Genomic DNA, 26202 nt, shown 5'->3' on the forward strand with positions numbered 1-26202 from the left:
AGAATTCCTGGGAGTTATGTTCCGGGAAATTCCAAGTTTAAAAATCCCCAAATTTGAAAATTCCTGTATTTTGAAACTCCCAGAGGGAGAATTCCTCAATAGAATGCTCCACAGAGAAAGTTAAGGACCATTATTAACATGGTGGTTTCTGCATCATACAGGGGGTTATCAGATTTACATTTGGCTCACTAGGTACTGGATATGTTTTCTTTTTTAGTCTCTACTAAGGTTTGGGAATGGGAAATAATGGATAATAATAATAGTAATAATCAGTGCTTTTATAATAGTTTTTTATATTAGTAACAAGTGTTTTTGCTGAGTTGTTGACATTGCAAGTCTGGAATGAGTGAGAAACATCTGTTTATCAGCCCCATAGTCTCTGATAGTCTGGGAGATTTGAACAGACCAAGCAAGTTTATGTTTTTGTATTTGTTCATGTGCTCCTTGATTTCTTGAAGCTTATGTCTTTTCCAGAATGAGTCAAATAAATAAAGGTTGTCCTATACCAATCTGATAGAAATAACCATCATAAACTATAGCTGAGCCAGATGCATAATCATCTTTTTCCTGTCCTGCTTTGTATATGGGAATGCTCATTGTATTTGTAAAATTGTTGTTTAACAATTATTATTGTTACAATAAATTATTGCTAAATCTAAGCTTTATTTAAGAGAGTTCCCTGGAGTATTTTCTCTGAGGGTAGAAGCAGTGATCAGATTTAAAAACTTACCCTCTTGAGGTCAAGCCCCCAAGGATACAAATGGGAAGGATTCGGCCACAGACCACACACAGAAAAAAACAAAAAAAACCCAATTTTATTAATATTATTAAATATCCAGCTCTGTGGGAAAAAAAAAAGTTGCTTTCATAAACATCCCACTGTCCCATACCAACAACAACAACAACAAAAAAAAATGGTGTCTGGGAAAACAAGTAGGTTCTTGGGGGAAAGACATACTTGGGCACATACAACTCTGTTTTCACACTAAAATGATGGAAAGAAACATAACTGTTGGAGCGACACGTATCTGTTCTCCCAGACCTCTGGAGCCGGATGCTGTCCCTTCTGGGGATTCCTTCCAGTATTAAATAAGGGAGTTGATCTTCTTGGGACACAGCATAAGGGACAGGGGCCAGACTAACCCCTTGGCTCTGAGGAAACACCAACTAATCTGTTATCAGACCATACAAGGTTGGGTGTGAGCCAAGTTAGGAGTCGTTCTTGCTCTCCTGCCCATGTCCTTGGCTCCCCTTCCCTTGCTGATGTTCCCTCTCCTGGTGATACTTCCTCTGCTTCTGGATGGCTTGCTCTAACAAAGGCAGGTTTATCCCCTCCACACAGGTCAGTACACGAGCTTTTACCATGGAAACCATATCTGAAAGACACAGACAGCAATGTGAATGGCTTTGGAGCACAGGAGCCATCATTACATCCTGGCAGCTTCCTACCTTGACCAATATCCCGTATCTTAGCAGCTGGGGGAGGGGGAAGAGAGAATCAATAGCATATAGGATGCTAAAATAACCTAAAGATCCTTTATCCTCAAATTAAAAGTTGAGATCTGCAGGCAGGATAAGACAATGGGGAAAAGGGGGACATGTGTTTTGGGAAGGAAAGGGTAACTTGAGGACTTTGGGGCATGAGGTTATCCTTGCTTCCTCCCCTCCTCAGGCTACTATTTACTTCCAGTATCTCTCCTCTCCCATTTTCAGGACCCCTGTGGGAGGTGACTCAAGGACCCCCCTGAATGTGGGGAGAGCTTCTTGTGACTCACTCAGATCTGGGTAACAGAAGGCACAAAGGATGTATCAGTGGTCTCAAGGAGGCTCCATGACTTGTTGCTTGGGTACTCTCAGATCTCAATGTATTGTTTATTTGGTAGGAGGGATTCCAGCATCCACTCCTCTCCCAATCTGCCTAATGTTTGATCTTATCTAAGGGCTTTTCTATACTTCTTAATGTATACTATGGAACCTGGGTCATTAAATTTACATTTGGCCTTTGAATTCTAATAGCTCACTATGTACTGGATGCCTGTTTTCTTTTAGTCTTTGCTAAGGTTTGAGGATAGGAAATGGGGGCGGATAATAATAATAATAGTAATTATTTACTTATATTTAATACCTGTTAGTTTACAACTCATGACAAACTAACTTAACAACAACCTTGGGCTAAAAGCAGTGTATTACTATCATCTCCATTTAACTGATGGGGAAACAGTCTCAGAGAATTGGAGTGACTTACCATCATCACAAAGCTAGCAACAAATGAGAACTGAACTCGAGCTTTCTGGTTCAAAACTCTTCCTTTATGCTAGCATTATCCTGCCTTTCCAAGAACGATAACTTTCTTCTCTAAGCAAGAGACTCAAGTTGTCTGCTGACAAACACTTCCCATCTAATTCAAACTATATAAGGAAAAAAATATTCCAAAGCAGAAGAAAAATGGAAGCTGTGTGAAGAGAGTTATGTGGGTGGACTGTGAGATTTTTTTCTTTTTTGTGTGTTTTTAATATTTATTTTTGTTACATTTGAGTTCCAAGATGTTCCCTTCCCTCCCTCCCAACCCCGCAGTTCCAGAACCTGAATTTACAACAACCCCTGCTACTACTCAAGGTGAACAGCAACTGCTCCAAACACAATATTATATAAATGTATATAGCCAAGATTTCCAAACAAATACTGTAGGGGTTGGTTATTTATCTCCTTTGGCATGGCATTGTGGAACTCCACGGTTTACAAAGCCTAACACAGTACCATTCTCGTGGAGGCACCTAAAAATGTCCAGTTGAATTGTCATTAAAAGGGGTAGGAAATTGAAAATCAGGACACCTAAGTTTTGATCGTGCCACTAGGTGGTGCAGTGTACAGAGTGCTGGGCCTTGGAGCCCGGAGTTTAAAGTGGATTCAGACACTAGCTGTGTGACCCTGGGAAGTCATTTAACTGTTTGTCTCAGTTTCCCCATCTGCAAAATGAACTGGGAAAAAAAAAAAGGGAAACTACTCCAGTATCTCTGCCAAGAAACCCCCAGGTGGGATCACGAAAACATGACTAAAATAACTGAACAAGTTTTGATCCCAATTTTTCTACTAACTAGACATATGACCTTGAACAAGGATAATGATTCATGAAAGTGTATGAGGAAAACCCAAGACTTGGCTCCCTGCTGTCCTGAGCCTCGGGGAGAACAAATGAAATGTTCATTTGAATATTTTCGGTGTTTAAAGCAGGCCACTGAATCTTTCCCTTGATGTCCCAAATCCCTATCCTGTGAGTAGCATAGCCTATAAAGACCTTTCAAAAGGCTCTTATTGAGGTGGTTATTTCTTAATCATCATCATTTTGATCTCATTTTAAACAATTATGTACAGAAGGAGTCACTGACTCCAAATGTTTATTAAATTAGCAGCTAGTTTTATTGCTTCTATAAATTCCTCAGACCAACCTAATAGGATTATATTCTTTTTAATCTCAAGCACCTTGAAAATTAGCTCATAAATGTGTGCATACAAACATATATATAAATATACATGTACATACACACACATACACATATATATGCCTATATGTACACATATACCCTATTCAGATTGATTACAGTTTTTACTGCCAGTGGAGAGAAGATAGGATACTGGAGACTAACAAATACAAAAAAAAAAAAAAAAGGCATGAATAAAAACATTGTTAAAATGCAGAGTAAAAAACAAAAACAAGTACACAATGGGATGCAAATTGTGGTACTATCTTATTAAATGTATATAGGTGTGTACATTTTTTATATGCATATATATATCATATCTTTTTTAATTTATATAGAACAGAATTTCAGTTTTTTTATATAACCTTACTATATACTGAAATGTTTTCATTTGTTGCTGATTATTTACCTTAATAAAAAAATTGAAAATAACACATACACTATTTTAAAAAATTGTTGAGTACTTGTTCTGAGATTGCTATAGCTATGATTCTAAGCATGCAATCACATTCAATTTAAAAAAAAAAAAAACATTAAATGCACAAGCTGAAAAAATAAAATTAGGTTACCACAGATTGCTAAGATTCCTTCCATCTCACATTCTGTTTTTCCAGTTCAAAGGTTGCTCTCCCTATGGGTGACAGGCCATGTGAATCTAGTTGGGGGATGAAGTGGGGTATTCAAGAAGATACTTTACAGATTGATGGATTGTACGGAAGTGACTGATTTTAAGTGACACAATAAAGGAAAAGGTATTTGAGGTTTAAAACGGTAATATTTCTGGTTTCCCATTCTAGTCCTCTCTTAGTACTTCACTAAATACACTATTAGTACCATTAGACTGTGAACTCTTTGCAGGCAAGGACTGTTTTTTGCCTTTCTTTAGAGTACCAGTGCCTGGCACACAGTAGGTGCTTAATAAATGCCTATTGCCTAACTGAATGACCAACAGACATGGCTTCCCATTCTATGTCATTCTGGGATGTTTTCTGAGCTGGAAATTATCAGCAACTCCATGCTAAAAATGTGTGGGGCAAAAAGCCCTGAATTTGGAATCAAAAGATCTGGGTGTGAATCTTGTTATTTCTAAGTTATTTCCACTCTCTGCATTTCAATTCACAGAATAGAATTTGACAGTTGGAAGGGACCCTGAGAGCCATCAGGTCTAACCCATGTATGAAAGGAATGCCCATTACAACTTAAGAGACAGTGATTGTCCTTCCTCAGTTTAAAGACCTTCATTAAGGGGACCCCTGCACAGCTCTTAAATCAGGCCATCCCACTTCTGAGCCACTTTAACTGCTACAAAGTTTTCCCCAATACCACAGTTTTCTCTTAAATAAAATAAGGAGGGCCTGAAGATGCTCGTGCTTCAATATCCTTCGAGACCAAGTCTAGCCTTCTTCCTTCACTTGCAGCCAGCTAGCATAAGTCCCGGGATGAGCTGCCCTGGTAAGTGGGGCACATGTCACATATAAGCACCATTCTGTGGTGACCCAAAGAGCAATCTACGTATTACAGAGTAAAGTAGTCCTTTTGAGCAATAGAAAAAACTAAACCAAATCGGGAAACTGCATGGCCCTAAATGGCCTATATTGGTAATCTACGTGGGGAGGAAACTTGATGTACCGAAAAGATAACTAGATTTGCAATCTAAAGAAGAAGACTTAAGTCATAACTTTTTTTACTAGCTGTTGCTATTATCTCTATTTTGTTGTTTCCCAGTCATTTTTCAGTTACGTCTGACTCTTCATGACTCCATTTGGGGTTTTTTTGGCAAAGATACTAGAATATATTGTCATTTCCTTCTCCAGTTCATTTTACAGATGAGAAAACTGAGTCATACAATTTTAAGTGAATTGCCCAAGATCACAATGCTAGTAAGTGTCTGAAGTCAAATTTGAACTCAGGTCCTTAAACGTGGCACTCTATCCACTGTGTCACTTAGTTGCCCTATTTCCATTTTACAGATGGGAAAAACTAAGGATGATAGAGGTTAACTGACTTGCTCAGAGTCACAAAGTTATTAAGTGTGTGAAGCAGGATTTGAACTCAGGTTTTCATGCTTCCAAGTCCAGCCCTCTATCCACTTTCCATTTAGTTCCCTTTAGGAAAGATTTAGGATCTATGTTCTAGTCATGGACTTCCTTACTTAGGAGCTATGTGACTGGACCATACCATTGTGGAAACATATTAAAAACCTCCTTCTTAGTTTATCTAGAATTATTAAGAAATGCTCTCTCTCTGCTCTAAAAAATCCTCCTCAAAATCCTTGAAAAATGAATAATAAATTTGAGGACAAAATGTTTCTCTTTGGGAAATGGATTAAGAGTGATAACCAAGCTTAACCCTGTTTTTTATTTACTTCATAGCCTTCCCATCTGAAGAGTGCCCAACAGAAAAAGGAGGAAGGATCAAGAAACCAATGAAAGGAATGAGGTCTTTTTGATTACTCTAGGAGGAAGTGACCTGGTTTCTCAATTATTCTTGAATATTAACCCAGACTGTGTTTTAACATATCTTTTTCAATATTCTTATAATAAATGTCACCTAAAATTATCTTGGGGAAAAGAGCCATATGGCTCTCTCTCCTTCCACAAGAAGAAATGTCTGAATATGTTTAACATTAAATTATATTGTCCAAATACTTGAACTTAAAACTGCAAAGTACAATGTTAGTGTTAATGTTCTTTCTTTGACACCAAAAATAACTGATATTATTTGGAGAAATAATGCATGCAAAGAACTTTGCATTATTACACTCATTATCTTACACACCCAATAATCTTGTAAAGTAAATGCTACAAGTATTACTAATCCCATTTTATAGATGGTGTTGCACTATGACATTCTGCATTCCAAGTTATTCTTAACACTGATCAAATGAACAAGATGTTTGCTAAATTCTCTTGGAAGTCTGCTTTCCTATATACCTACCTTAGTCTAGTGGGAAGAGAACAAGGGAAAAACCCAAGTGTCTTCATTCTTACACTATTAATATTGATGGTTTGTGTCAGAATTTGTGAAGCTTTTCTATTTTTGTGTTTTCTTGGGAATTTTGGTTTTAATGAATTCATCATTAAGTTATGACTTAAAGTCTTCCTCCTTAGATTTGGAGTCTCCCTTCTCTCTCTCTCCCTCTATGGCTTGTGGGAAAACCCTCTTCCCCCAATTTAAATTGTACTAAAATTTCCATTTTTTCTGTGTAAAGGGAAAAAAAGAAAAGAAAATTTGCCTAGTGTAAAATATATTTTGGAAATGTAAATATCATGCCCAACAGAATAGGTGATAGAGCCTTCCAAGCTTATATGAAAATTATACGCAGGACTGCTCAAATAACATGAAGACATTAATGGAATATATTTGAGGAGTTTGGGAAACAAGAATTATGATGTGGTACATGATGATGGGGCAGCAAGAAAAGGAAAGTGAGGCATTCACTGATTAGAAAACAGCCAGATGGAAGAGATTTAAGAGCCAGCTGTTTAGAAAGTAGCAGAGGGAAGGGGAAAAGGGCAGGGATTTTCTGTGGCAGCCAAAGACTGGGAGCACGGTCAGTACCCATCACCACATGGGGAGCAGGGGAGGGAGGGGAGGAGGAGAAGGGGGATTTAATGAAACAGTCACATATTAGTGTCACGGAATATTCCTGAGTGATATGAAATGAAAAACAGGAGAAATTCAGAGCACCATGGAAGACTTGCAAATACCAGGAGAATAACATAAAAACTATAATGATGTGAACAAATCAAATTCAAAAGAAGCTCAACTTGAATTAAATGCAAATATTGATTCAAGAGGACAAATAAAAAAGATCTTCCTACTAGTAGTGAGGAAGGCAGTTTGGGGGTGGATGGAGGTATTTACAGATACCAAATATTGCATAAATGGTAATTAGGTAGGACAATGGATAGAGCACAGGATTTGGAGTCAGCAAAACTTGAGTTCAAGTCCAGCTTCAGAGATTTCTTAACTATGTGATTCTGGCCAAGTTACTTAAGCTGTGCTTGCCTCAGTTTCTTCAAGTCTAAGATGGAGATAATAATAGCACTCACCTTCTGGGAGGTTGTGAGGATCAAACAATATATTTGTAAAGCACTTAGCACAGTGCCTGACACATAATATGCATTATATGTTTTCTTCCTTCCATCTTTCCTTTCCTTCTTCCTTCACTTCTTCCATCTTTCCCTTTTCCTTCCCCTTTCTCTTCCTTTCCTTCATTCTTTCCTTCCCAAATTCAGTCCTGGTATTCATTGGTTTTGCTTGCCTGTTTTTCTCTGTTACAAGAGAAGGTTCTTTTAGGAGGAGAGGAGAAAGAAGGATACATCAGGAAATGATTATGGTATTTAAGAAAGGGACATCATTAAAAAGTAAAAAGAAATACCACTGGATTTGGAGTCACAAGAAATCTTAATTCAGATTCTGGCTTTAACATTTCTCAAGTGTGTGACTTTGAGTAAAACATTTCCCATTTTCCCCAATATTTCCCAAGTGTAAAAAATAACACTTGCAATGACTTCTTTATGGGATTGTTGAGAGGGAAGCATATTATATGCTTAACACACACACGTTATGTGTGCATACATATGCACACACATATATATACAAATAAACATACCTATATATGCATGTATATTTATCTATCTATATCTATATTCATATGCTATTAATATTTGGGGGGGTGTATTTCTAGACTAGAGAAAAGAAATTCAGATCTGCAGACAACAATCTCTTCTTAAGAGAATGAAAAACAGAGTAGAATATCATGAATTTTGAAGGAATATGAGATATTCTTGAAATCTGTTGGGTGGGGTTTGGGAGACAACTGTCAGAAAGGACCTGGACTTCTTGAGAATCACAGACACTGAAAGGGGGAAAAAATATCCCAAACATCACTGTCATTTAAAACTGAAATAAAAACACAGATAGATACAGGAAATGAAAACACAGGTGGTGTAAAAGCTGGTTGGGCTGGATTAAGGTGGGTCTAAGTGAATCAGACACTTCCTTATATGCAGGATTGAGGGGAGGGGCAGCTAGGTGGAACACTGGATAGAGTGCCAGATCTGGATTCGGGAAGAGCTGGGCTCAAACACGTCAGACACTGTGTGTGACCCGGGACAAGCCACTTTACCGCTTGCCTCAGTTTCCTCATCTGTAAAATAAGGGGGAGAAAGAAATGGCAAGCCAGTGTCTCTGCCAAGAGAACTTTAAATGGGGTCAAATGCCTGAAGAACAAAAAGAACGTAGTGTGTGGAAGTTCTCCGTGTATATTGTGAAATCTTAATGCCTAACAGGGGCTTTGAACCCTGCCCAGACAGCACTTAAGTTGGCTAAACACGTTGATAGATGTTCTGTGACTACAACCCTAAACCTTAAAGTAAAAAGACCGGAGTTCAAATCTCATTTCAGATAGTCCCTGGGCTAGACCTTATGTCTGCCTCAGTTTCCTCATCCATAATATGGGAATAAGAACAGCATCTACATCCCTGGACTATTGTGAAGTGCTTTGCAAATTTTATAATGCTATTATTGCTACAGAGGAGGAAGGAGTGGGGTTGGAAGAAAACTTCCCCCAAGTACTCTCCTCAGTCATTGAGTGGTATCAGTGGAGTCAACCTGTGGCAGAAGGCTGGGAAGTCTTTTGTTTAAAGGTCCGAGACCTTTTCATTTATGTCTTTATATCTAGATGATTCTCCTCATTTTGCAAGTGTCCCTATATTTTTCTGAATTCCTCACATTGGTTATTTTTGATCACTGAAGTATATTTCATGATACTGATATCTGACTGCTTTATTCAAGCAATGGCACTGACTTTGCTTCTGGCCTTCAGCTACCATAGAAAATCCTGGTTCTAGTTCCAATGATCTTGTGATGAAGAGAGCTATCTACACCCAGAGAGAGGACTGTGGGAACTGAGTGTGGGCCACAACATAGCATTTTTACTCTTTTTGTTGTTGTTTGCTTGCATTTTGTTTTCTTTCTCTTTTTTTTCCCAGTTTGATTGAATTTTTCTCATGCAGCAAGCTAATTGTATAAAAATGTATGCATACATTGGAGTTAACATATATTTCTACCATGTTTAATATTTACTGGACTACTTGCCATCTAGGGGAGGGGGAAAAAGGGGAAATTAGAGTGTTCTGATTTGGGGGAATTTTTTTCCCCAAGGTTTTGTAAGGTTTAAGGTGGAAGAAGTACTCATGCATATGTTTTTAAAAAACAAAAAGCTTTTTTAATTAAAAAAATTAAAATAGCCTATAAGCAAAAAAAAAGTAAAATAAAACGAGAATATTGGAGAAAAAAAGAAAAGAAAATCCTGATCCTTTTTCACTCTCCCTGCCTGCTCTCTAAACAGTATCTTTTCTAATATTACCAGTCAATTACAAGTAAAAATCTGAGATCTCAAAGAACAGATATCAGAAAGGACTATTCCCTCTCTGCTCCCTTTCTCTCCACTGACTAGCCGAAGCTTTGCAAGGCAGGGACTATTTGTGTACCTTCATGTTTGTATGAATTTTTCCTCTTCTCTGACCACCAAGGCCACCAAGCCTATGAGCTTTAAAATTTCACTCTAATTCGTTGTCTCTCTGACACCCTTCCTCTGAAGAACCCACAGGGGGTCACCTGGAGTCCTGATCTCACTGGGGACATGTTGTGCGTATGGTTGGCTACAGAACAAGGTCAAGGTAACACTTGAGGGCAGTGCTCCAAAGTTTGCAATTATTTCATCTTTGCAAAAGGTCATTCTCCCTTATCCCTATACTTGCTAAAAGTCAGCGGTAGAAGTTGGACATCTGTAAGCTTGAAGACTTAAATAGGATTATAAATTAAATTAAAAGCCATTTCAATTTAATTAAACTGTTGACTTTGATCGTATTCTGGGTGTATGTTCTTTCCCTCCTCCACCTAGTTGAAAAGCAGTATGTCAAAGGGTGAGATTACATAAAGCGGTCAGGGGCAGAGTCCTACTTATTGCTGATGAAATCAGATCCTCAGTGCATCCCTGGAAGGTCAAAGTCCTTAGAAACCACTATTACCCTAGTTTCTCCACAGGAGAAGGAGCAAAGTCCTAGGAATTAGCAAACAAACACAAGGAGGCTCCTTATTCTGACCACTTTTATTCTCAATTCCTGTAAAATGCTTGAAGCTTTTCTATTCCCTACACCCCCACTGCCACCTCCATTCCCCTCTTCCACCCTCTCTCCTTGCCTTATTTCTCCCCTTGCCTGGACCCTCTCCTCGCTTCCTCTCCATCCCTTTCCCTCTTTTCTTGCTTCTAACTCAAGACTTTGGGGACACCTTCGAGCCTCACCTGAGAGCCAGCACTTTGCCCACCGTTACATGAGGGAGTCTCCGAGCTCTAAGGCTGCCTCGGCTCCCAGAGAACGCTGAGCTAAGGTTGGGCCCCAGGTAGTCCTGGCTCCTCAGAGGATCCCAGAGTGCCCCTCCCAATGCCAGTGCTCACCGTCGCTCCGGTCGTACTCCCCCAGCACCATGTACAGGGAGCCTGGCTGGGCTTGGAATGGCTCCACCAGCTTGGTGCAGACATGGACCTGATGCTGGACCGATTCATGCTGAGCCACCAAAGTCACTCTGGACCGAACCATATCATAACACTGGAACCTGAAATTTAGTGAAAGGAAATTTGTTACCACCTTCCTCAGGGCCCCTTATCAGCTGCACAGAGACATCCTTTTTTTTTCTTTCAAGTCTTGAATTCTTTTTTTATTTTATTTTTTAATTTTTAAAGTCTTTTTATTTTCAAAACATATACATTGATAATTTTTCAACATTGATCCTTGCATAGCCTTGTGTTTCAAATTCCACCCCCCCACACCTTCCTTCTCCCTCTCCCCTAGATGGCAAGTAATCCAATATATGTTGTACACAATTTGTGTAAAATATATGTTAAATCTAATATATATAAACATATTTGTACAATTCTCTTGCTGCACAAGAAAGATCAGATCAAAAATGAAAGAAAATGAGAAAGAAAACAAAATGCAAGCAAACAACAACAAAAAGAATGAGAATGCTATGTTGTGATCCACACTCAGTTCCCACAATCCTCTCTGGGTGTAGAGGGCTCTCTTCATCACAAGATCATTGGAACTAGTCTCAATCATCTCATTGTTGGAAAGAATCAAGTTCATCAGAATTGATCATTGTATAATACCGATGTTGCCATGTACAATGATCTCCTGGTTCTGCTCATTTCACTCAGCATCAGTTCATGTAAGTCTCTCCAGGCCTCTCTGTATTCATCCTGCTGGTCGTTTTGAAGTTTCTTACAGAACAATAACATTCCATAGCATTTATATACCATAATTTATTTAGCCATTCTCCAACTGATGGGCATCCACTCAGTTTCCAGGTTCTTGCCACTACAAAGAGGGCTACCACAAACATTCTTGCACATGTAGGTCCCTTTCCCTCCTTTAAGATCTCATAGAGACATTCTTTTTTTTTTTTTTTAATAACTTTTTATTGATAGAACCCATGCCAGGGTAATTTTTTACAGCATTATCCCTTGCATTCACTTCTGTTCCAATTTTTCCCCTCCCTTCCTCCACCCCTTCCCCCAGATGGCAAGCATGTTGAATGGGTTACAGTATATCCTAGATACAATATATGTGTGCAGAACCGAACAGTTTTCTTGTTGCACAGGGAGAATTGGATTCAGAAGGTAGAAATAACCCGGGAAGAAAAACAAAAATGCAAGCAGTTTATATTCATTTCCCAATGTTCTTTCTCTGGGTGTAGCTGTTTCTGTCCATCTTTGATCAATTAAGGCTCTTCATAGAGACATTCTTAAAAAAAAAAAAAAAATTTGCACAGAAGGAAAGGCTCTTAAGAACCACACTCACCTGCCAAATGTTCTCACAGTTTCTCCTTCTGGGACTGCACCAGCACTGATCTCCCAAGGAAAGTAATAGATTCCCGCTCTGGGGAGCATCCTTTAGCTCCTGTAACCAGATAGGTTTTGAAGAACCCAGTTAATTTGAAGGAAACACAAGATATAATGCTGTAAAAGCCTGAGACTCACAAGTACAGCCAAGAGAAAATGAATTTTAGACACTTGGGAGACCTCCCCAACTTCTCTTTTAGTGTTTGCTCAGTCCATTTAATGAAATTCAATGAGCACTTATTGAGCACCACTATATGCCAAATACAACTAGAAGGGTCTGGAATTGGGAGATCTCCAGCCTCAGACACTTACTAGCTGTATGATTCTAGACAAATCAAAAAAATATATACTATTTGCCTCAATTTCCTCATGTGTAAAATGAACTAGAAAAGGAAATGGCAAGTCACTTCACTATCTTTGCTCAGAAAACTTCAAATGGGGTCACAAAGAATCAGACCCAATTGAAATGACTGTATAACAAATACACCAACCAGTTTGACAGAAAAAGAGAGCCAGTTTCAGAACCGGGAAAACATGGTTCAAGTTCTACCTTGCCTCTGACATGTAAAGGCTATGTGATCATGGACAAATCATTTAACTTTTCAGTTCTGAACTCTGAAACATAAAATAACCATAATAATAGTTTACATTTATATAGTGCTTTCCCCAGTGCAAGGCACTGTACTAAGAGTTGTATAAATTATCATCTAATTTGATCCTCACAACAACACTGAGAGACAGGTGTTACAATTATCCCCATTTTACAGATGAGGAAATTGAGGCAAACAGAGATTAAGTGCCTTATTCAAAGTGGCACAACTAGTAAGTGTCTGAGTCTGTATTTAAATACAGGTCTTTCTGACTCTAGTCCTAGCACTCTCTCCACTATAGGACCTCGTTCAAATAAAGTGGATAAAGAATATCAAATTGGTCACTTTGGCTGGAACACAGGCCATAGGTATGAAGGGGAATGATATGTCATTAGGTTGAGCCAGTTTATGAAAGGCTTAAAAAAGCAAAACAGAAGAATGTGTATTCGATTCTAGAGATAATAAGCTTCCTGGGGATAGAGGTGGGGACAGAATGACAGGTCAGAACTATGTTTTAGAAACATTAGCTGTTTGGAATCTGGATTGAGAAATCCAGACAAGAGGTAAAAAGGGCTTGAGCTGGGAAGCTGGCTGTGTGAGCAGAGAAAGGGGACCCAGATAGGGGACACAGCCCACAAGATGTGGCAATTGATTGAGTCATAAGATGCTAGATTTAGGGCTCAAAAGACCTTGAAAGATCATTTAGTCTAATCCTCTCATTATATAGATTAGGAAACAAATTCAAGAGATTAAGTGACTGACTAAAAGTATCTGTCTGTCTCCCCCGCTTCCCTTGTTTCTGTCTCTTTCATACACACACACAGGGGCAGTGGTAGGATTTGAATACAGGATACAGGATGGGGAATGGGAGGTGACTGAGAAAGAATCAGTCTAGGATGGCTTCTAGAGATGTAAAACCTGGCTGACTGGAAGGATGGTTGTGCCCTTGTCATAAATATAGGAAAGTCAGGAAGTGGCTGAGGTTTTCTAAATCACATCAAGTTCTTGGTCCTATGAGTTATTTCCAACACTCATTACCCTCATTTTTCAAACCAAGCTATCTACTGCCTCAAGCCTGGGTCACCATACCGATCCAAGGAGTAATATTTTACTATCAGAACAAGGGTTGGGACCTTCAGGCCACCCATCGCCTGTAATTGTTCTGTGTTGCAAAAACCAGCTCTCCTATTGCTCTCTCACCTTTGTCCCCTTTGTTTTGTTTCATTTTCAACAACAAGCATTTTTGGGATGCTTCTGTGTAAGAGTTCAAATTCTGGCAAAACTTAACTTCCCTGGGCCTAGAAACATTTTCCCATCTGTGAAATGAGGGAGTTGGAGATGTTCCTGGAGGAAGTTTCTCAAGATAATGATCCCAAGATAAAAGTACTCCCAATCCTTTCCTGTCTCAGAAGATCATAAGATAATAGCTGAGGGCTATTAGGTATTATTTGGCCTAATGCTCTCATTTTACAAATAAAGAAATAGAGCCTAAAAAGGCTATGTTTTTTTAAGGTTACCCAATCTAAATAACTAAGCCAACATTCAAACCCAGATCTTCTGATGCTCAAATCAGAATTCTCTCTACCCTACTGCCTCCTCTTATTTTATTAAGAAAATAATTGAGGCCATCAACCATGAGCTCTCTCCTCTTCCCTATCCATACCTCCAAATGCTTATATACATTTATTCAACCTCTCCTGTGCTCCAGTCTTCAAGGAAGAGGTTATCCTTCTCTTTGTCAGGGCTATCCCTCTCCAAGCTTGTCTTTGATTCCATCTCCTCCTGTTTCCTCTTAGATTTTTGGCCAACAATCATTCCTTTCCCCCTTCTTATCTTCAATCCCTTCCATACTGGTTCCTTTCTTGTTTCTTATATACATATACCCAAGTATCTCCTGTCCTTAAAAATCTTGCCTATCAATTGGAGAATGGCTAAACAAGCTGTAGTATATGATTGTGATGGAATATTATTGTACTATAAGAAATGACAAATACAATGATTTTAGGGGGGGAAAAACCTGGAAAGACTTCCATAAATTGATGCAAAGTGAACAGAATCAGTAGAACATTGTACACAGAAACAGCAATATTGTACAATGAAGAATGTGAATATTTTAGTGATTCTCAGCAATATAATGATCTAAGACAATCCCAAAGAATTGACAGAGCATACTATCTGCAGACAAAAAAACAGATATTGTTTGAATATAGGTTGAAACATGTTATTTTTCACTCTATCTTTCATTCTTGTTCATTTATTTGAGTCTTCTTATAGGAAATGACTAAGATGGAAATATTTTACATGATTGCATATGATTAACCTAAAAAAAAAACCCACACAAAACAAATTTTCCTAGGATCTGCATTCTCTTCAAATGATGATTCTTTAACTTTTTCTTCTAACTTTTTCACTGTCAAACTCCTAGGAAGGTTTGGCTCCTAGGAAGAAGTCTCTGTCTCTACTACCACTCCACCACTTGGAGGATCTAGCTTCCTACCCTACCATTCTCTTGAAATTGTCTTTTGCAACACTACCAGTGATTTCTCCATTGCTAAATTCATGGCCTTTTGTCAGTCTTCACCCTCCCTGATTTCCCTGAAGCTTTTGACTCTAGTGCTTAGCTAATCACTCCTCTCCTCAATTTTCTCTCCCCTTTTTGCTTCTCCAACACTATTATCTTTTAATTCTGATTTATTCTACCTATACACTCTTATCTGTTCCTTCTTTTCAATCACAAAACTGCCACCGTTCTTCATCATCTGTGACCCAAACTATTAGAACAAAGCCATCTCTTCTTCATACAGTTAGTCCTCCATAAAATTGCTTGATATTTTAAGCCCTCCATAATCTGACTTATTTCACGTTCTTCCCTCAGTAAATCTTTTCAGATTCTCCACTCTCTTTTTTTTATAAATAAGCTCTCCTAATACTTACTTCTGACCTAATCTCTGGAAGGAGCTCATATTTATTACAGAAGCAAACATATTAGCTTAATTGTTATTTTTTGCCCCAAGGGGCAATTGTGAGAGAGAAAAGGTATCTCTCTTCCCCTCCCACCCCAGTGACTTGTAAGGCAAAAAGCATCAATAAAATGTATTATTTAAAAAATTATCACTTATCTACTTACTTGCTTAGACATTGTGAGAATCTAAATTCTACCCTCAGAGTTGTGAATTAGTCTAATCATTCTAGAAAACAATTTGGAATTAAGTTTAACCAAAAAAAAAAAATGCTCTTTGATTCATAAATACTATTACTAGTCATATACCACAAGAGACCAGACAGAAAGATCCCACATATTGCAAAACATATATAGTGAAATTTTTTGTAGTTGCAATGAACTGGAAACAAAGTAGTCACCAATCAATTGGAAATCGCTAAACAAATTGTACTACATAATGGTAATAAAATATTATTGCTTTGTAAGACATTATGAATTTAGAGAAATGAGAAAACTTTATATGAATTGATGTAAGATTCATTAAACAAAACCAGAAAACGAAAAACCCAGTGATAACAAAGTAAATGGAAAAAAGAACAAAAATCCCAGACTAAATGATGTCTAATTATAACGAACAAATTTGTCCCCAAAGAAGAGATGAGAAAATTCACCTCCTTCTGGGAATGTGCTGCCAGCTCCAACCATGAGCCAATTTATACTTTGGAAACTGACCAACACTATAAATATGGACTTGATTTATATTCTGTTGATTGTCTAGTGATGAAAAGTGTTGGGGGAAATATAAGTAATTTACATTAAGCTTTGAAAAAATTTTGTATATAAATTTATTGTGTATAAATATAAAATGCTTTCCTTCCTTCCCTCCTTTGCAAAGATGCTGAGTGAAATGAGCAGAACCAGGAAATCATTGTACATAGCAACAAGATTATATGATGATTAATTCTGATGGACAAGGCTCTTTTCAACAATGAGGGGATACAGACCAGTTCCAATAATCTTGTGAGGAAGAGAGCTATCTACACCCAGAGAGAGGACTGTGGGAACTGAGTGTGGATCGCAATACAATGTTTTCGTTCTTTTTGTTGTGGTTTGCTTGAATTTTACTTTCTTTCTCTCTCTCTCTCTTTTTTTTTTTTAACTTTTTGATCTGATCTGATTGTGCAACAAGATAATTGTATAAATATATTGGATTTAACATATATTTTGCCATGTTTAACACATATTGGATTACATGTCATCTAGGGGAGTGGATGGGGGGAAGGGTGAAAAATTGGAACAGAAGGTTTTTCAATGGACAATGTTGGAAAAATTATCCTTGCATATGTTTTGAAAATAAAAAACTTCAATAAACAAGTAAAAAAATAAAAAAAAAAGAATTTCCACCCTACCCAAAAAAACACAAACAAAATTAAGCTCCTAAAAGGCATAGTATCCCTAGGGATCAACATAATAATAGGTGACATTTAAATGGTTGGTTGTAATAGCACATTCTTGATGAAGGCCAAAAGGACATACTATGTTAAGGTCAAGTTAGCTAGAAATGCCCTGTCACAAGTCAGATAAGATTCTGAAGATCACCTGGTAGGATAAGATAGCAGATGCTGAGGTCCTTTTTTGTACTAAACTGCCAAGCATTCTCACTCCACTGCAGAGCACAGTTCCCGTGAGCTGGCCACATTGGTCAAATGCAAATTGTACACTTGACAAAAAGATTCTTAGGGAGAACTCACACAATGCATGAGAAGGTCAGAAAGAATGATACAGGGACACTTTCAAGAGTTAGAATTGATTGTATGATATGGGAGATACTGGCACAGGACCTCCCAGCATGACGTGCCCTCATCAGAGAGGATGCTGTGTTCTGTAAGCAAAGCAGAAGTGAATTAGTTCAGAAAAAAAAAAAACAAAATTCCCAAAGTTAGAGAATCCACCCATTTAAATAATGTTTTAAGATTGGCAAAATGCTTTGTATATGCTAGTTATACCTTCTTCCATGTCCCTCCTGTGATCTGAAAAAAATTTCATAAACTTTTTTGGCCCTATCTTTGTACTAAAGTCTGCTTTTTTTTCCCCCTTTCTCTTTAATGGAGTGTTTACAGTATCTTATTGCAAAACTTGGGTTATTTGGTCACTGTCTACATTATACAATGCTATACATTGTATTTTATGCATTTCTGAGTTTCGAAACTACCCTTCATGTGTTGTCTATGGCTTCTGCAAAACTCTCAAAAAATTCCCACTTAATTTCTTAGGCTGACCAAGATTTATCTAAACTTCATTATGTGGAAGGGATAATTGTAACTCATTTGTCCTTATAACTTCTATTTGCTATTATTATCACAGGTATTCAAACACTGATCTTCCTTGCTCTGCATTGCAGTGATTACTTTGCCACTAAACTTACTACTGGTACTCAGATAATTAAAAACAAAGGAATTGGGGGAAAAGAATCACTAAAAATATAGTGGGCCCACAAAGCAAGTAACACTGTATATTATGTCAGATTTGTTTCCAATGTATTGATTGGTTTTGCTGATTTTTTTTTTCCTATTTTCTTTTTTTAAATGTTTTTATTACAAGGGTCGGTTCTCTGAGAAGAGAACGGGAATAGATAGATGGAAAAATCCAAGCAATATAAAAACAAAAGGTAATAATAAAAATCACTTTAAGAAAGGTTTTTAAGTGCCTGTAGAATTTCCAAGGATAAACTGTATTCACTTTTTTTTTTTTAATGGAAAGGAGTGGGGAGTCAAGGAAGGCTTCACAAAAAAAGTATCAGAAACAGATCTGGGGAGAATATAACTGACTCTATTCTGTGCTATATCTGTTATTTTAACAGATTTAAAATCTGTGTGACACTTTTTTTTCTGTGTGACACTGAATGTACTGAATTAACTACTCCCTTCCCCCATTCACTTTACAATTACCAAAAAAAAAAAAAAAAAAAAAAATTCATAGTACTTTGAATAGTTCCAGGAACTCACCCATCTTTTTTTATCTTATTTAATAAAGTGCTTAGGAGAAGCTAGTTAACTAATTGATTAATAAAAGAAATATTGCTCTCTTTGGTCCAGTATAAATAACTATGCTAAAGATCTCACTAACAGTTCAAACACCTTTTGTCTTTTCTAAAAATGCACTTTTTTACTGTCTTCCAAAATTGCTTTGTGAATCTGCCTCCTTGACCTGTCATCAACTCATCCCTGGTGCAAATGGCATGGCCATGAGCTTGTCAGTTAACCTGTAAAGCTCCATTGCCTTAGTGATTGCCATTTTATAAAATGGGGGTTTTGAAATGCAATGTCATAGTGGCTGGCTTCAAGTCAAGCTTCTGAAATATTTGAGCATAGAACTTCTCAGTGCTTTTTAAAATTTCTTTCATAAATTCTTTGTTAAAAGGAATTGCTCATTTGGAACTATGCCCAAAGGGTTATAAAACTGTGCATATGCTTTGATCCAGCAATGCCTCTACTGAGCCTGTATCCCAGGGAGATCATAAAAGAAGAAAAAGATCCTACATTTGCAAAAATGTAGCAGCTCTTTTTTGTGGTGGCAAAGAATTGAAAAATGAGCCCATTAATTGGGGAATGGCTGAAAAAGTTGTGGTATATGAAAATAATAGAATATTATTGTTCTATAAAAAATTATGAACAAGCTGACTATAGAAAGGCCTGGAAAGATTTACATGAACTGATGCTGAATAAAACAACCAGAATCAAGAATACATTGTACACAGTAACAGCAATGATCAGCTATGACAGACCTGGTTCTTCTCAGCTGTTCAGTGATCCAAAGCTATCCCAATAAACTTTGGATGGAAAATACTATCTGCATCCTGAGAGAGAACTATGGAGAGTCAGTGTTAATCAACATTTACTTTTTTCCCCTTCTGTTTTTATTTTTCTCTCTCTTGTGGTTTCCCCTTTTTTTCTGATTTTTCCCTCAACATGATTCATAATGAAAATTGCAAAATAAATAAATAAATGTGCATGCATGCTTCCCCTTCCCCCCCAAAAAAGGAACTGTTCCTAGGTAAGGAGAGGAATATACTAGGAGACAAAGGTGATATAAAATAAAATAAAATAAAGTTTTTTTTTTAAAGGTCATATGAAGAATTCAGAAAAACATAAGAATTGTGAATTAATGCAGAATGAAATAATTATCAACACAATAACTATTAACTATAACTATCAACACAAGGACCAAAAAAACAAAATAAAACTGAACTGCTAAGTAATTTAAAAAACTAGTAATGAACCCCAGAAACAGATTATGAAATAAATTGTGAAACTGAGGCAGTTAATGATTTTTGCTAATTACAATGATTTACCCAAGCTCCCCTACTATCCAGAGGAGGCCAAACTGCCTTAGGAATATGAAGCAAGAGACAAACTGAGCATTCCTTAAGCAGGACACAACAGCAACACAAGTACAGAACTTGCAGTGTTCACTTGCTGAATCTGGAACTCCCCCTTCTTTGCCACAAAACCATGCAGACTCCCGTCCCAGTGACCACGCCTGAGAGGGCCATGATACCCTTTGGAAAACAAGGGTAGCCCAGGGATAACCTGATAAGACCACCAGGCAACTACCCCGACTCCCTGATTTGTGATTTTTGACTTTATAACCCCTGCTGCCTATGCCCACCCCAAGCTCAGTTCTAACTGTGCTCCCATGCATACATGTCTACCTTCTTAGGAGGAATAAACTCCTGGACACAATCTAACTCTGTCTTTCCTAGGCCCAACTCTGAAACAGGCTGATAAAAATCCACTTCCCTATTTTTTTGAGGTGGGGATTTACTAGGACAGAGAGACTTCCTTTAAAATCCCAACTAAAATCTCACTTCCTACAGGAAGCCTTCCCTAAACCCTCCTAATTCCAGTGCCTTCTCTTTGTTAATTATTTCCTATTTATCAGGAAATATTTTGGATAGATTTTTTGGCAGGCTGTTTCCCCATTGTACTGTAAGCTCCAGAGGGCAGGATGATCTGAATCTTTCTCAGATGTTACCAGAGGGCCATGTTTAATAATGAGCCACTCAGTTAAGAAAACATACATTTCCCTTTTTCAGGCCGCTATTATTGAAATCACCTCTAATACTAAATATGAGAAGTAGAATAAAGAGAATGTTGTTTTGGAAGACCATAAAGCCATTGATTTGGCTAGTTAACCTTAGAAAAGAGGGCTAAATCACTGGTCAAGGTAATTATAAAAAATCAAGGTAGAAATATATTTTTTAAAAAGCTTTTGTTCTATACTGAGCAGGTAGGAAAATATAATTGTAACATGTCTTTCAGAAAGGCATTCTTATCAACACAGGAAGACTGCATAGTGTGTATTGTTTTAGACAATAGTTGTGGTAAACTAAATTTTTATAGATTGAATCAACAAAGGGCAAAGTGAAGAGCCCTATAATGAAAATAACCATGCCCTGACTGGTTATTTTTTAAGTGTAAGAATCAGATATCTATCATAGGCAGGAAGAGAAGTTTAATGAAAAAAAAAATCCTAAATTAATTTCCCATTGTTCCTTGTCAAGGTCAGAAAGTGGGCATTGTAAAGAGAAATAGGTTGTTGTTGAGTCATTTTGTAGTGTCCAACTCTTCCCGGCCCCATTTGGGGTTTTCTTGGCAAAGACACTAGGGTGGTTTGTCATTTTCATCTCCAGCACATTTTACAGATGAGGAAACTGAGGCAAACATTCTGGATTCTGGACCAACATGCTATCCACTAGGAAACAGGATTATTATATTCTTATGACAATTAGCTGACACAACCTTTGATCCAGTCATTAGAAACGCCCAGGAGAGTAAACAACTCACTTTTTTAATCTTCTTAACAGTACCCAGGCCAAATTCACATTACTAAAAATAAAGAGCATTTTCAAGATTGCACAATTGCAAAATGTCATCATCCAGCTTGTGCAGATGCCAACCAAAATAAAAGGGATATATGAGAGAGGGCAAAGGCTACTGCCCTAAGGAAGAAATGTAACATGCATTCTACTCTGACTTCTTATACAGCACTTTAACAATAAAATAATCATGATGATAACTGATATTTACCTAGGGACAAAGACTGGGCTTGTGTTTTATTCCAGAAGTAGAAGGTAATTCTCTTCCAATGCAAGTCAGTGCTTCTCTGAAATGTATAATCTTAGTTACCCAAAACATTGAGAGATCATGGGAAGTGTGTATTAGAAAGGGCCCTGAACCCAGGTTTTCCTGATTCTAGAGGAAACCAGCTCTCTCTCCACTTTGTCAAGATGCCATTCAAGGGTATTAACACAGGTCTTTGAAATCTGTCAAACAACATGTGCTATCTTTGAAAACCCAGTAAATCCTCACTCTTTTTAAAAAGTTCAGTTCCATAGATGTTTTAATAAAAGACAATTATGTTTACTTGTAGGCCCTACTTATCTAGTTATTCCTTTGTTCGGTCATTCAACAGGTATTTATTAATTGCCTACATTGTGCAAAGCACTGAGCCCAGTGCTAAGGTAGAAAATTCTGTAAAGTTCTATCATACTTACCCAATCAGAGTTTAGAATCCAGGAAGGGGACAATTATCAGTCATCATCATAACTGACATTTACATAGTGCTTTAAAAGTTTGTAAAGCACTTTCCATCATATTTTATCACCTTTATAACAGCTCTGTAATATAAGTCCTAAAGACATATAAAATCTTAAAGATTTGATTTCATTAGCATAGGGAATTCCAGTCGAAGGAACTCCCTCTTCAATACAGATCAGCAGCTCAGTAATTTAACATTTTAGAGAGTTTCCAGGAGTGGTATCGTACTGTAGTTCATCCTTTATTTGGAAGAGGACCAATGACATCACAGTGTTACCATGAATACTGAGAGGTCATGGGATTAAAATTCTAGTATGTTTCAGAAGCCTAACTTGAAGCCAGATCTTCCCACTTCCAAGGCCTGACACCATGACAATGCATTTCAAAATCCCCATTTTATACATAAGGAAATTGAGATTCAGAAGTTAACTGACAAAACCATAGTTCCTATAAGTACTAATCTTACAGGTACTATAAGGACGCTTAGGCTATATTTTATAGAGAAGGAAACTAAGTTTCAAGGTAGTTAAGTGATTTACTTATATTCACACTAGTAAAGTCGGAGACACACTCAAATTTAACTTGAACTCTAGTATGTTTACTACTATATAATTTAAGTAGAACTCATTTGTTATGTCTTTTATAATTTATAATGTCATCTTTCTTGTTTTGAAATAGTTTCCAACATCTCCTCATTAGCACAGCATCCTTATTATAATATCCATGGACTGTTTTTTTTTTTCTATCATCAATCTTTCTATATTTGTAGCAACTGATACTGTTCACTCTATGTCTCTGTCTCTCTCTGTATCTGTCTCTTTTTCTCCCCCTCTGTAATCTTCTTTGTTGAAGCTCTCCTGTCTTAGCTTCCATAAACCTGCACTTTCCTCCTACTCTGAGAGAACAAGATTTTAATTTTTTTCCTAATTACATATAAAAAAGTTTATAACCTCCATTAAAATTTTTTTGACCCCCAAATTCTTTCCTCTTCCCTTTCCCTTCCCCCTTCCTTAGATGGCAAGCAATTTGATATATTATACCTGTGCAACCATTTAAAACATATTCCCATATTAGTCCTGTTGTAAAAGAAAACATGGACAAAAAAAATGGAAAAAAAAATAGTGAAAAATAATTTGCTTTAATCTGCATCCTGACTCCATCAATTTTTAATCTGAAAATAGATGGCATTTTTCCCCCTGAGGCAATAAGGGTTAAGTGATTTGCCCAGGATTACACAGCTAGGAAGTGTTAAGTGTCTGAGATCACATTTGAACTCAGGTCTTCCTGACTTCAGGGCTGGTGCTCTATTCACTGCACCACCTAGCTGCCCTGTAGACAGCATTTTTCATCATAAATCCTTCAAAATTGTCTTGGATCTTTGTATTACTGACAATAGCAAAGATTTTCAGTTGATCAACAGTGTCAGTGTTACTATGTACAATGTTCTCTTGGTTCTGCTAATATCACTCTGCATCAATTCATATAAGTCTTTCCAGATTCTTCTGCTCATTTCTCTAATCAATACAGATCTAGAATATTTTTTTCATGACTATCGATAGCTTTGATTTCTTCATCTGCCTATTTGTATCCTTTGACCATTTATCAATTGGGGAACAACTTGTATTCTTATAAATTTGATTCAATTCTCTATATATTTGAGAAATGAGGTTTTTATTAGAAAAACTTGTAAAAATTATTGTCCAGCTTTCTGCTTTTCTTTCTAATCTTAAATGCATTGGTTTTGTTTGTGCAAAACCATTTTTAATTTAATGTAAGCAAAATTATACATCTTTTAGACATGGCTCTATTCAACAATGAGATGATTCAGGCCAACTTCAATAGACTTGTGATGGAGAGAACCATCTGCATCCAGAAAGAGGGCTGTTGGGACTGTATGTAGATAACAACATAGTTTTTTCAAAACTTGCTTGCTTGCTTTGTTTTCTCATTTTTTGCTTTTTTGATATGATTTTATGATCCACATTCAGGCTCCACAATTCTCTCTCTGGGTGTGAATGGCATTTTCCATCACAAGTCTATTGGAATTGACCTGAATCAACTCATTGTTGAAAAGAATCATATCCATCAAATTGATCATGGTATAATGTTGCTATTAATGTGTACAATGATCTTGTGGTTCTACTCACTTCATTTAGCATCAGTTCATGTAAGTCTCTTCAGGCCTCTCTAAAATCATCCTGCTGATCTTTTCTTATAGAATAAGAACTTATTCAGCCATTTCCCAACTGATGGGCATCCATTCAGTTTCCAGTTCCTTATCACTACTGCTACAAATGTTTTTGCACATGTAGTTCCCTTTCCTTCTTTTATGACTTCTTTGGGGGAAAGTATACATTTATTTAATTATGCTATATAAGATCCTCTAGAATCTGGCTAAAACCTAGTTTTTCTGTCATTTTTTTCATCTATTTCCATTCATGTACTGTGTACACTACAGCTAGACTACTTTATTGTCTTTTTTTTTTTTTTAAGGTTGATTGATTTGTATTTCAACATTTCTCCTCCAGATTGAAACCTTCCTTATAACAAAGAAAAATAAGCAAAAACACACTGTATTTTTATTTTGATAAATCTTTCCCAATTACATTTTAACCTGATCCCTTCAACACAGTCGAAGTCTGTGTTTGGCACTTGGATTAGGAGTTGTCAATTCACCTCATTTTAGAGGTGTGAAAGTTTAGAACAGGGAAAACTTAAGTGATTTGCAGCACTGAGACTTGAACCATGACACATTTCAAATTAAGTATTTTTCTATTGAACCAGTGTCCCTTCCAGCTCTAAATCCCTTTTAACTTCCTCCTCCATGTCTTCGCACTGAGATATGTATCAGTCGGACACTAAAACGTCATATCACAGTCTAAGGAGGTAGACGAGACACAAACCCCGATGCAAATACATTATCCGTGCCCTTCCCTCGTGCCGCTTGGAGAGGGGGGAGATTGTGGAGTCTGCAAAGGCTTCTAGCAGAACATGTTACTAGGTCTGAGTCAAATAGGAATCGAATAGCTCGAAGTGAGAATTCATAATTTGGGGGGCTCAGGAAATGCACAGCACCACTTATTTTTTAAACAAATGGCTCCCAGGCCAAAATTTCTTCCTCATTGCAAGAGCAGGTACCAAAGTTCCCCAGGATTGCGCCGCAAAGTCCCAACGCCTCTTGCAGCAGGGGAAGGTCAGCTTCTCCCCGACTTCCGGCCACGCCTTGTTCCTCGGACTTCCGGGTGCGGGGCGGGGGAGTGAGGCTCCATAGCACAGGCGCGGAGTTTCTCACTCCCCCCTTGTCCCTCTCCCACCCGCCTCCGATCCTCTCACCCACCTGGACCAAGGTTCCCACAGTCGTAGCTTCCGCGGTGGGAGTAGATGTGTGGGGGGGGAAGAAAAGAATTATTCCCACGTGAACGCGAGCACATCACGTGATGGGAGCAAAGCCATTCCTGGAGAGAGGCGGAAGGCAGAAGGAGGGAGGCAGGATGACGCTATGCCGTACGTCCGGGCCTGCGTGGCGGAGGCAAGATGGGAGGCTCTCTTTGCCTCAAGTCCCGCCCACAGTCCGGTTTTCATCCCTCGGGTGAACGAGTGGTAGCTCAGCCTCCTCCTCCTAGCTCGGGACTGGCGAAGCTCGGCTCTCGCTAGATTAAGGCCCTCCAGTCCCGGGAGTGCA

At 37.7% G+C, this 26202-nt stretch overlaps 1 protein-coding gene across 1 annotated transcript; it reads right to left on the bottom strand.

The window, feature by feature from the left end:
* Window positions 1-794: 794 nt before the first annotated feature.
* Window positions 795-26074, bottom strand: TEN1 (TEN1 subunit of CST complex). Its single transcript, XM_051995055.1, has 4 exons — window positions 25858-26074; window positions 12350-12448; window positions 10948-11105; window positions 795-1376 (listed from the first exon to the last, which is right to left on the bottom strand). The coding sequence occupies exons 2-4, from the start codon at window positions 12436-12438 to the stop codon at window positions 1210-1212; spliced, it is 414 nt and encodes a 137-aa protein (XP_051851015.1). The 5' UTR covers window positions 12439-12448; window positions 25858-26074; the 3' UTR covers window positions 795-1209.
* Between the last annotated feature and the right edge of the window lie 128 nt (window positions 26075-26202).

The sequence above is a fragment of the Antechinus flavipes genome, chromosome 4, assembly GCF_016432865.1.
Source record: "Antechinus flavipes isolate AdamAnt ecotype Samford, QLD, Australia chromosome 4, AdamAnt_v2, whole genome shotgun sequence".
In the NCBI taxonomy this organism is placed as follows: Eukaryota; Metazoa; Chordata; class Mammalia; order Dasyuromorphia; family Dasyuridae; genus Antechinus; species Antechinus flavipes.